Source organism: Staurois parvus, unplaced genomic scaffold, assembly GCF_062004578.1.
Source record: "Staurois parvus isolate SC_StPar_1 unplaced genomic scaffold, SC_StPar_1.0 ptg000377l, whole genome shotgun sequence".
Lineage (NCBI taxonomy): Eukaryota > Metazoa > Chordata > Amphibia > Anura > Ranidae > Staurois > Staurois parvus.
Window position 1 is genome coordinate 1,680,001 of NW_028318173.1, and position 12,964 is coordinate 1,692,964.

Consider the following 12,964-nt stretch of genomic DNA (forward strand, 5'->3'; position numbering starts at 1 on the left):
AATAAATTGTGGGCACTACTTAAACACTTGTAATAAATAAATAAATAAATAAATTGTGGGCACTAATTAAACACTTGTAATAAATAAATAAATAAATTGTGGGCACTAGTTAAACACTTGTAATAAATAAATAAATAAATACATTGTGGGCACTACTTAAACACTTGTGATAAATAAATAAATTGTAGGCACTACTTAAATACTTGTAATAAATAAATAAATAAATTGTGGGCACTAATTAAACACTTGTAATATATAAATTGTGGGTACTAGTTAAACACGTGTAGTAAATAAATAAATTGAAGGCGCTACCTAAACACCTGTAATAAATAAATAAATTGTGGGCACTACCTAAACACTTGTAATAAATAATTTGTGGGCACTAATTAAACACTTGTAATAAATAATTTGTGGGCACTAATTAAACACTTGTAATAAATAAATTGTGGGCACTACTTATACATTTGTAATAAATACATTGGGGGCACTATTTAAACGCTTGTAATAAATAAATAAATTGTGGGCACATTTTAAATAGCTGTAATAAATAATGAAATCAGGGTACTACCTAAATACCTGTAATAAATAAATACATTGTGGGCACTACCTAAATATCTGTAATAAATAAAAATATATAAATAAATAATTGTAGGCACTAATGAAATATCTGTAATAAATAAATACATAAATAAATAAATACATAAATAAATAAATACATAAATAAATAGTGGGCTATGCTTAAATAACTGTAATAAATAAATAAATAAATAACCTGTGGGTACTTCCTTAAATAAATACATAATTGTGGGCACAACTTAAACCTCTGTAATAATAAATAAATAAATAATAATGGGGATGGTGCCTGCATAGCTCTGGGTCTAATGCCACTTGGCAGAGCCAGCAACATAGTACCAATGATCTCTTCAGCAGTCTTTAAGGGTGTAATTCTGGCCACCACTGTAATGGAGGCACTCTTCCACTGGCCTCCATTACGATATAAAGGGCATTTTCCCAATGACCCCATGGAATATTTATAGCAGGAGTTCCCTGAGACCTGAAAATTATGTTAAGGGTTCCTGCTCAGTAAAAAGTTGGGAAATGTTGCTCTAACCTCTAAGGAGAACCTCAGAAGATACCCATGAATCAAAGAACCAAGCTGATCTCACCCTTTCCCAAAACGTTTTGTTTTTACAATTCCTCATCACACACCAGTATAAATGAAACACAAACCATTCTATGGCCATTGCTTCCTAGAGAGCTACCAATAACAGAAAACCTAACCCTTGTCCCATATGGGAGAAAAATATATTTGAAATATATTTTAAATATTCTTTCCAAATATATTGACATATATGGGAATTGCTACAATTTTGGCCATATTCAATATATTTCAAAATATATTTCAATAAATAAATATATATATATATATATATATATATATATATATATATATATATATATACAGTATATATATATATATATATATATATATATATATCTTATGTTGAAATGTGTTTTTATTACAAAATATATGAAAACTATTTTTAAAAATACATTTCAAATATACTGTATGTCTTTAAAAATACAAATCTACATTTTTGGAGTGCATTTGCAAGTATATGTAAAAATATATGTTAAAATTATTTTTTTATATGTTAAAAAAATCTGAAGAATATATAAAAAAAAATATTTTTAAAAATATCACAAATTTGGATAAAAATAGTTAAGGGTTAAGACCACTATCAGGTTATTTCAGCTGCCAGTTTTCCACGGGAATAGTTTCCTTAATGTCCTGTCTTAGAAATGAAACAGGATGGGAGAATAAATCTCCCAAAGGTGAAAAAAATTTCGAACTTGATAGAACATTTGACCCCATTGGAAGACTGCCCCCCCACCTCCCGTGAGTACTCTGAAATTTAGAATTTCCCTTTACTCGCTGTCTTGGTGAAGGTCACCTGGATAGTTATAGGGGTGACTCTGCCTAGTCTTTAAAGGCCCCCCCTTCATCAAGGCTACATGGGGGAACCAACATAAAATGTATACTTGTATTGTAGCTCTGATGAAGAGGGACCCTCCATGATGTGTAGAAGAAGGAGAACCAAGTTGATCTAACCCTTCCACCAAAAAAAGTTTTGTCTTTACACGTTAAATAAGAAAAAAACTTTCAATATTATGGAGAGATGCCCACTACGTACAGTGCAGCCTAGCTCTGATGAAGAGGGACCCTTTTGAGGCCCCAAAGCGCTTTGGCTTTTCTTGAACACTCCTTCCGAAAAGTCTTGTTTCTGGACTCTACAATAGTGTGTCCCGCACTTGCCTCGCCACACAGCATACAAGGCCTCTCTATGGCCATCACTCTTTTGAGAGTACCTGAGCTCTAGCTCATTTCGGAACAAATGTTTGAACCAGTGGTACCGTGTCCCATACCTCCTCCTACTCATAGCAAAAAAAAACTTGGGTTTAACCAGCCATTCTCAACCAGGATTCTGTGGAACTATAGGGCTCCCCCCATTGATTGCTAGAGCTTCCTTGAGCTGTGAATGATTGAGCTTCCACCTGATTGTGTCTACATAGTTCTCATGAGCCAGCAACATGACACCAAAGATCAATTTTGAGCTGTCTGTAAAGGCATGATTCCGACCACCACTGTAAGGGAGCCATTCTTCCACTGACCACCAACGTAAAGGACATTTTTACAATGACCCCCAATGAACATTTATAGTGGGAGGTCCCTGAGACCTGGAAATTATTTGAGGGGTTCCTGTGGTATAAAACGTTGGAAAAGTTTGATCTAGCCTCTAAGGGGAAGCTCAGAGGACATCCATGAAGTGTAGAAGAAGAAGAACCAAGGAACCAAGTTGATCTAACCCTTCCCCACTCTACTGGGTTCCAAAAAAAGTTTTGTCTTTACACGTTACATAAGAAAAGAAACTTTCAATATTATGGACAGATGCCCACTACGTTCATTGCATCCTATGAATTCTGATGCTCGCCAACAGTTCTGGATCTCTCACCAGCCACTGGATCTCTCACCAGCCACTTTATTACTAGGTACACCTTACTTGTGCCAAGAAAATATCCTCTACACCACAGGTGTCAAACTGGTACCCTCCAGCTGTTGCCAAACTACAAGTCCCATGAGGCATTGCAAGATTGACAGTTACAAGCACAACTCCCAAAGATGGAGGCATGACTGGCGGACCTCCAGCTGTTGCCAAACTACAAGTTCCATGAGGCGTTGCAAGATTGACATTTTCAAGCATGACTCCCAAAGACAGAGGCATGACTGGCGGACCTCAAGCTGTTGCCAAACTACAAGTCCCATGAGGTGTTGCAAGATTGACAGTTACAAGCATGACTCCCAAAGACGGAGGCATGACTGGCGGACCTCCAGCTGATGCCAAACTACAAGTCCCATGAGGCATTTCAAGATTGACAGTTACAAGCATGACTCCCAAAGACGGAGGCATGACTGGCAGCCCTCCAGCTGTTGCCAAACTACAAGTCCCATGAGGCGTTGCAAGATTGACAGTTTCAAGCATGACTCCCAAAGGTAGAGGCATGGCTGGCGGACCTCCAGTTGTTGCCAAACTACAAGTCCCATGAGGCGTTGCAAGATTGACAGTTTCAAGCATGACTCCCAAAGACAGAGGCATGACTGGGGGACCTCCAGCTGTCGCCAAACTACAAGTCCCATGAGGCGTTGCAAGATTGACAGTTACAAGCATGACTCCCAAAGACAGAAGCATGACTGGCGGACCTCCAGCTGTTGCCAAACTACAAGTCCCATGAAGCGTTGCAAGACTGACAGTTATAAGCATGCCTCTCAAAGACAGAGGCATGATGGGACTTGTAGTTTTGCAACAGCTGGAGGGCTACCAGTTTGACATCCCTGCCCTACACCATCACACCACCAACCTGAACCGTTGACACGAGGCAGGATGGATCCATGCTTTCATGTTGTTTATGCCAAGTTCTGACCCTACCGTCTGAATGTTGCAGCAACCAGTCTGCCCATTCTCCTCTGACCTCTGACATCGACAAAGCATTTTGGTCCAAACACCTGCTGCTCACTGGATATTTTCTCTTTTTTGGACCATTCTCTGTAAACCCTAGAAATGGCTGTACGTGAAAGTCCAAGTAGATCAGCAGCTTTTGAAATGCTGTGACCAGCCCGTACAGGCACCAACCACCATGCCACGTTCAAAGTCACTTAAATCCCCCTCGGTGTGAACTTCAACAAGTCATTTTCACCACGTCCAGATGCCTAAATGTATTGAGTTGCTGCCAATGCGATTGGCTGATTAGCAATTTGTGTTGAACGGATGTACCTAATAAAGTGGCCGGTGAGTGTAAAGTGGACCGACTTCACAGAACAAGGAGGACATAACTGAACAGAACCGTTGTGGCTTGGGCAGATAAAATAAATTCGAAACTTGCGCCAAGGGTTTCACCAAGGAAGGTCAAAGAAGAAAGAATTCTCTCGGGAAAGCCTGGATTCAAAGAAATGCATGCAATAGCTTCTCATCAACGTTCACCTTTCAAAGATGTATCCATCAATTGGTGGAAACCACTCCAGGGTGACTGAGGTATAGGTGTGCTCAATAATCTGTGGAGCAATTGCTACCGGTGGAGGTTTGGAGAAGGGCTGCCAGCCTTGGTAGACTAGGTCTAGATAGCAGTGCATTCTGGCAACTTGATTGGGAGTGAAGGAATCAGTGCAGTCATCATCTGAAAGGAAAACCATGAGAAGGATATATGCATTGTTAGGGACAGTCTGCCTTGAGCAACCTTAAAAAAAAAAAAAAGCCTGCATATTTTGAAGTATATTTCGAGTTAATGATCTGTGAACGACTTTGTTCAGTCATCATTTTTTTTTTTTACAGGGAAAGAAAAAACGAAACATCTTACTCCCTCCTGTCCAGGAACAGGGCTAGCCTGTGAAAATTAGAAGGTCATATCAAGGTTTGTGAAAATCCACAAAGGCTTCCACAGAACGCGAATCTCACCCTCTGATCTCCGAGTCAATGTAGCATTTTGTTATTTCCCACTTTGCCTGTTTTTTTTTTTTATTATTATTATTTATTTATTTTTGAGCAAGTTGAAGTTCAGGCAGATATAAAAGAACCAAAGCAATGACATTTTGTATTCAATAATGCGTCATTAAGTATCTTCTTCTTTTTTTTTTTTCAAAGGCAAGCAGTGTAGGTACCTGAATTTGACCCAACATCCGAGCTCAGACCAGGAGCTAGGAAGGAACTTGTTGATAGGAGGAGGCATCATAGAGACATCAGAGTGTGCTGCTTTTCCTTTCACTGGAGGCTTTTCTTTTGCTGCCTATACTTCCCTTTAGTTCCTATCCAAGAGATGCGACTGTAAGGCTCCTTTCACACGAGCGGACCGATGGGGTCTGCCTATCCATTTTCCAAGCGCACCCGATCAGATCCCCATCCATCTGTTTTTGGCATACAGGATCAGATTCTGGAGGTTGCCAGCAGACTATTTTCCACTGACACCCGCCGGACCACAGAAGTCTACGGATGGACCATCAATAGACTTCTACGGACAATAGTCCGCTGACATCCGCCGGACCACAGAAGTCTATGGATGGATCATCAATAGACTTCTACGGACAATAGTCCGCTGACACCCGCCGGACCACAGAAGTCTATGGATAGACCATCAATAGACTTCTACGGACAATAGTCCGCTGACACCCGCCGGACCACAGAAGTCTATGGATGGACCATCAATAGACTTCTACGGAAAACAGTCCGCTGACGCCCGCCTGACCACAGAAGTCTATGGATGGACCATACATAGACTTCTACGAACAATAGTCCGCTGATGCCAGCTGGACCACAGAAGTCTATGGATGGACCATACATAGACTTCTAAGGATAAAAGTCCGCTGACGCCAGCCGGACCACAGAAGTCTATGGATGGACCATCCATACACTTCTACGGACAATAGTCCGCTGACATCTGCCGGAGCACAGAAGTCTATGGATGGACCATCCATAGACTTCTACGGACAACCGTCCGCTGACACCCGCCGGACCATAGAAGTCAATCGATGGAAGTGCTCTACTATTAAAAGTCAGCAGCTACAGTATTTGAAGCTGCTGACTTTTTAATTTTTTTTTTAAGGGGGGGGGGGCATAACGCCTCTTTAAAGGAGGAGGCCCAGATGTGTGCCAATCTCTGGATGTTCCTCAGCTTCCCAAGACCTGTGTTCCTGCTCTGGTTGTCTAATCCCCCATTGGTGACCCAGCCTACTCCTGACCTTGCTGTGTGGATTCTGGACTCTACCCCGGCTTGCCTCTGACTGTACTCTGCTGTCTTCCTAGTATTGACCTCCGCCTGCTGCTTGACTAAGCTTACTCCTGCCCCTCGTGTATGGCTCAGACTAGACTACTGACTTCCTTGCTGTCCATCCATGCTGACCCTGGCTTGCCATCTGACCACGTCCTTGTTTGCATTGAGAACCTGCATCCACCTCTGTGTCCTCGCAGTCTCTGTACCAAGCTTCCAAGGTTCAGTTCCTAGGTGCTTTCCTGCAAGCTCCTATCCTTGGTCCTCCTCTGGTGTGCCTGCATTGCTCCAGACTTAAGCTCAGAGACTACTGCTGCCGGCACCTGTGCTTCTTACTGCCCTATGCACTTGTTCGCAAAATCAGGGGTACTCGAACCAAAACTGAAGGGAGAAGTCCTCTCATCATTTTGACCTCCAATCAAGGTACATTACACATGGTTTGGAGGCTCTTTTCCACCTAAAAGCTCTCAGAGCCTCCAAATTTCCAGGTCTGAAAAGAGCTCTTACCACTCCACAGTGTACCAAGTTCAGTTCTCTCCTGTTCCACTGTACTACTCCATTCTGCTTTGGTGAGAATCCATGAGTACTAAAAACGCCTCCCACACTATGGTGTGCCTGCATTGTTCCAGACTGCAAGCCAAAGACTACTGCTGCCTGTTACCTAAATACCGGCACCTGTGCTTCTTACTGCCCTATGCACCTGTTCCCAAAATCAGGGGTACTGGAACCAAAACTGAAAGGAGAAGCCCTCTCATAATTTCGACCTCCAATCAAGGTACGTGACACATGGTTTGGAGACTCTTTCCCACCTAAAATCTCTCTGAGCCTCTGAATTTCCAGGTCTGAAAAGAGCTCTTTCCAATCCAGAGTGTACCAAATTTAGTTCTTTTCTGTTCTACTGGACTACTCCATTCTGCATTGGTGAGAACCCATAAGTACTAAAAACGCCTCCCACACTCTCCCTTAAAAGAACCGCAACCCAAATAGTGGGGAAATATATCTTCTACGCTTCTATCCTCCATCCCTGGCATCCTGTACAGTATTTACAAAAGAACCAAGGCAATTCGAGGGCCAGAACTCCCTTGCCCTTCATCAGGGCTGAAAAAATGGGAAAACAGGCTACTCCAACTAGCTTCTGATGAACACTATATTGCCAAAGTATTGGGCCGCCTTTCCACGCACATGACCTTTAATGGCCTCCCAGTCTTACTCCGTAGGGTTCAATATTGGGTTGGCCCTGCCCTTTGCAGCTATAACAGCTTCAACTCTTCTGGGAAGGCCGTCCACAAGGTTTAGGACGGTGTCTATGAGAAGGTTTGACCATTCTTCCAGAATTTCCCTTCTTGGCTGAGTTGCTGTTGTTCCCAGTTGCTTCAACTTTGTTATAATCCCACTAACAGTTGAGCGTGGAATATTTAGTGGCCAGGAAATGTCAAGGATGGACTTATTGCACAGGTGACAACCTATCACGGGACCACGCTTGGAGTCACTGAGCTCCTAAGAACGACCCATTCTTTCACCAATGTTTGTAGAAGCAGTCTGCATGCCTAGGGGCTTGATTGTATACACCTGTGTCCATGGAGGGGATTGGAACACTTGAATCCAATGATTTGGGGGGCGGGCCCAATACTTTTGGGAATACCCATATGGAAGAGAAATATATTTTCTATATATTTAGAAAATTAAATAATACATGCGACATATATTTACAATATATTGGCCTATGCAAATATATTTTAACATGTATTCCAAAAATGTAAATTAAAATATATTTTCCAAAGGCATATATTTAAAAATATATTTTTCAAAATATATTTTCCAGATATTTTTGAACATCTAAAAAAATGCATTTAAACAAGGATTTTTAAATATGCTTGTAAATCCATTCCAAATTACACTTTGATATATATTGCAGCATGTGTTTTGAATATATTTTTAATAATATATTCACAAATATATTGAAATATATTTTTGAAATATATTGAATATGTCCAAAATTGTAGTACTTGAAATATATGTCAATCTATTTGGGAAGAATATATTAAGAATGTATTTTTAAAATATATTTAAAATATATTTTTCTTCCATGTGGGTACAGTGTATATTATGCAAACTGGTTAAAACAACACCTACCTTGTATTTCTATTCCAGCCCATTTACATTGCTTTCCTATTTATAATCCCTGATGAAGGGGGAAAATTCTGGCCCCCGAAATGCGTTGCCTCTTTTATAAAGTTATCTACTTAAACGTTTGTAGAAATACATTTATATCTGGACTATTAATTCATGGCACGGAGCTTAAATGTCAAAACCATTTAGGTGCACCACAAACCAGTGAAACCAAGGAAATCCCATGGTTTGTAGGAAGCAGCCAACCCAGAATCCATACACCCTGTTCAGACACCCACATGGAAGAAAAATATATTTTAAATATATTTTAAAAATACGTTTTTAACATATTTTTCCCAAATATATTGACATATATTTCAAATACTAAAATTTTGGCCATATTCAATATATTTCAAAAGTATATTTCAATATATTTGTGAATATATTACTAAAAATATATTCAGAACATATGCTGACATATATTGTTAATATATTGGCCTACACAAGTATATTTTAACATGTATTCCAAAAATGGAAATTAAAATATATTTTCCAAAGGCATATATTTAAAAATATATTTTTCAAATTATATTTTCCAGATATTTTTGAACATCTAAAAAAATACATGTAAACATAGATTTTTAAATATACTTTTAAATGTATTCCAGATTACACTTTGAAATATATTTCAGCATGTGTTCTGAATATATTTTTAGTAATATATTCACAAATATATTGAAATATACTTTTGAAATATATTGAATATGGCCAAAATTTTAGTATTTGAAATATATGTCAAGAAAAATATATTTTAAATATATTTTAAAAATACATTCTTAATATATTCTTCCCAAATATATTGACATATATTTCAAATACTAAAATTTGGGCCATATTCAATATATTTCAAAAGTATATTTCAATATATTTGTGAATATATTACTAAAAATATATTCAGAACACATGCTGAAATATATTTCAAAGTGTAATCTGGAATACATTTAAAAGTATATTTAAAAATTTATGTTTACATGTATTTTTTTAGATGTTCAAAAATATCTGGAAAATATCATTTGAAAAATATATTTTTAAATATATGCCTTTGGAAAATATATTTTAATTTACATTTTTGGAATACATGTTAAAATATATTTGTGTAGGCCAATATATTAAAAATATATGTCGCATGTGTTCTAAATATATTTTTAATAATATATTCACAAATATATTGAAATATATTTTTGAGATATATTGAATATGGCCAAAATTGTAGTATTTGAAATATATGTCAATATATTTGGGAAGAATATATTAAGAATGTATTTTTAAAATATATTTAAAATATATTTTTCTTCCATGTGGGTATGCACTCCACCTGTGTATTTATGGATCTTCCTAGAGTTTAGCTTTACCTAGCTTTGGAACGTTCGTGCCGTGGGAATCACCTCTAAACGCCGCTCTGCAATGCCAAGCATTTTCTGAAGAGCTCAACATGAAACATTCATTTCATTGGCTATAAATATCAGTCCACATAATAAAATAGCTTGGATGTACCAAACCTAGCAGGAAAGCGCACAAGTTCATCAACCCGATTGTGAGTCTGGCCATCGATGTCGAACATTTTTGTCATCAGATTTAAGGCTACATTCAGGAATTTTCTTAATAATTGATGGCCATTATAGGAGGGTCTTGTAAAAAGCCAAAATGTACTTGCCAAGGCCTGCAGATTTTTATAACCTGCATAAAGGAGCAAAAAACACATAAACTCAGTTTAAAGAGAAAAAAACGAGTTTTAATACAAAATTCACCTAAAGTATATTATTATTATTATTATACAGGATTTCTATAGCGCCAACAGTTTGCTCAGCACTGTACAATATAAAGGGAGACAATACAGCAACAATACAGTTCAATACAAGAGGGATAGGAGGGCCTGATCCTGGGAGCTTACAATCTAAGAGTATCTAACCCAATCACTAAAACGCGTTGATATAAATAAGTGACATTTAATCTTTGTAATCTGCAAATTGTATTAAAAATATAATATCTCGTGATCCTGCCATGAAGGTTCTTCCCACATGGAAGAAAAATGTGGGGGCACATTTTGTCAAGGGACAGGCCCAGATTTAGGGAGGCTGTCCCCAAACAAAACGTGTTCCAGTTGTAGCGTGGGACAAATTTGGAAACAGAGGATGTCTGGTCACCTTACCCTGACAAATAACCCACATGGAAGAAACATATATTTGAAATATATTTTAAAAATATTCTTTCAAAATATATTCACATATATTTGAAATATATATATATATATATATACACACACAATATGAATATTATGTATATATACACACTGCATGTTGAAATGCGTTTTTTATATACTACAAAATATGTGAAAAATATTTTTAAAAATATATCTTTTTAAAATATATTCTTCAGATTTTTTTTAACATATATAAAAGTCATGCTAACATATATTTTTACATGTATTTGTAAACACATTCCAAAAATGTAGATTAAATGCATTTTTAAGGAAATACAGTATATTTGAAAATGTATTTTTAAAAATATTTTTTATACATTTTGTAATAAAAACGCATTTCAACATACAGTATATATATATATATATATATATATATATATATATATATGTGTGTATTGAAATATATTTTGAAATATATTTAATATGGCCAAAATTGTAGTATTTCAAATATATGTCAATATATTTGGGAAGAATATTTTTAAAATATATTTCAAATATATTTTTCTTCCATGTTGGTTATTTGGTAGGGTAGGGTGACCAGACATCCTGTTTCCAGGGATAGTCCCAAATTTGTCCAAGACTATGACTGGAACACATTTTGTTTGGGGACAGTCTCCCTAAAACTGGGACTGTCCCTGGACAAAATGTGTCCCCATTTATAGTCTGTGGCCCCACTTGTAGCTCTGTCTGGCAGCCTCATCAAGGTTTGAAAGCCAATCAGCCGAGGCATAGTGCTTATTGACTATTGTAACTCCCTTCTCATTGGCCTACCTAATCGCAGGCTATCCCCTCTTCCGTCTATCATGAATGCTGCTGCCAGACTCATCCACCTTACCAACCATTCCATGCCTGCCATCCCTCTGCCAATCCCTCCACTGACCTCCACTCTGTGTCCTCCACCCCTCTCTGCCAACCCCTCCACTGACCTCCTCTCAGTGTCCACCATCCCTCTCTGCCAATCCCTCCACTGACCTCCTCTCAGTGTCCACCATCCCTCTCTGCCAATCCCTCCACTGACCTCCACTCAGTGTCCTCCATCCCTCTCCGCTAATCCCTCCACTGACCTCCACTCTGTGTCCTCCACCCCTCTCTGCCAACCCCTCCACTGGCCTCCACTCAGTGTTCACCATCCCACTCTGCCAATCCCTCCACTGACCTCCTCTCAGTGTCCACCATCCCACTCTGCCAATCCCTCCACTGACCTCCTCTCAGTGTCCACCATCCCTCTGCCAATCCCTCCACTGACCTCCTCTCAGTGTCCACAATCCCACTCTGCAAATCCCTCCACTGACCTCCACTCAGTGTCTACATCCCACTGTGCCAATCCCTCCACTGACCTCCTCTCAGTGTCCACAATCCCACTCTGCCAATCCCTCCACTAACCTCCACTCAGTGTCCACAATCCCACTGTGTTAATCCTTCCACTAACCTCCACTCAGTGTCCACAATCCCACTGTGTTAATCCCTCCACTGACCTCCACTCAGTGTCCACAATCCCACTGTGCCAATCCCTCCACTGACCTCCACTCAGTATCTACCATCCCTCTCTGCCAAACCCTCCACTGACCTCCACTCAGTGTCCACCATCCCTCTCTGCCAATCCCTCCACTGACCTCAACTGAGTGTCCTCCATCCCTCTCTGCCAATCCCTCCACTGACCTCCACTCAATGTCCCCCACCCCTCTCTGCCAATCCCTCCACTGACCTCCACTCAGTGTCCTCCACCCCTCTCTGCCAATCCCTCCATTGGCTTCCCATTGCCCAACGGATAAAATTCAAAACATGAACAATAACATATAAACCATTTATAACTCTGCCCCAAATTACATCACCGACCTTGTCTCTAAATATCAACCAAACCATCCTCTCATGACCTCCTGCTCTCTAGATCCCTTGTCTCTGCCTCCCATGCTCATCTCCAGGACTTCTCCAGAGCCTCTCCCATCCTCTGGAACTCTCTACCCCAATCTATCCGACTATCGCCTACTCTGCCCACTTTTAGGCAATCTCTTTAGGGAAGCCTATCTTGCCTTCAGCTAATAATGGAATCTTCTATTCCTCCTACCAGTCCATCACCCACAGTTATTACCTTTTGTACCACCAGCCCCTCCCTCTTAGATTGTAAGCTCCCAGGATCAGGGCCCTTCTAACCCTCTTGTATTGAACTGTATCATTGCTGTATTGTCTCCCTTTTATTGTAAAGCGCTGAGCAAACTATTGGCGCTATATAAATCCTGTAAAATAATATTAATGATGCTGCATTCCTCTTACCCTTCCTCT

General features: G+C 39.3%; 1 protein-coding gene across 1 annotated transcript in view; it reads right to left on the reverse strand.

Annotated features, from left to right (window-relative positions):
- The window catches only part of PAPPA (pappalysin 1), a 396,585-nt gene that overhangs the window by 204,942 nt on the left and 178,679 nt on the right, over nucleotides 1-12,964 (reverse strand). The window contains exon 5 of the mRNA XM_089685526.1: nucleotides 4,539-4,731. Coding sequence (XP_089541652.1) covers nucleotides 4,539-4,731 — 193 coding nt within the window. The remainder of the gene's footprint in view (nucleotides 1-4,538; nucleotides 4,732-12,964) is intronic.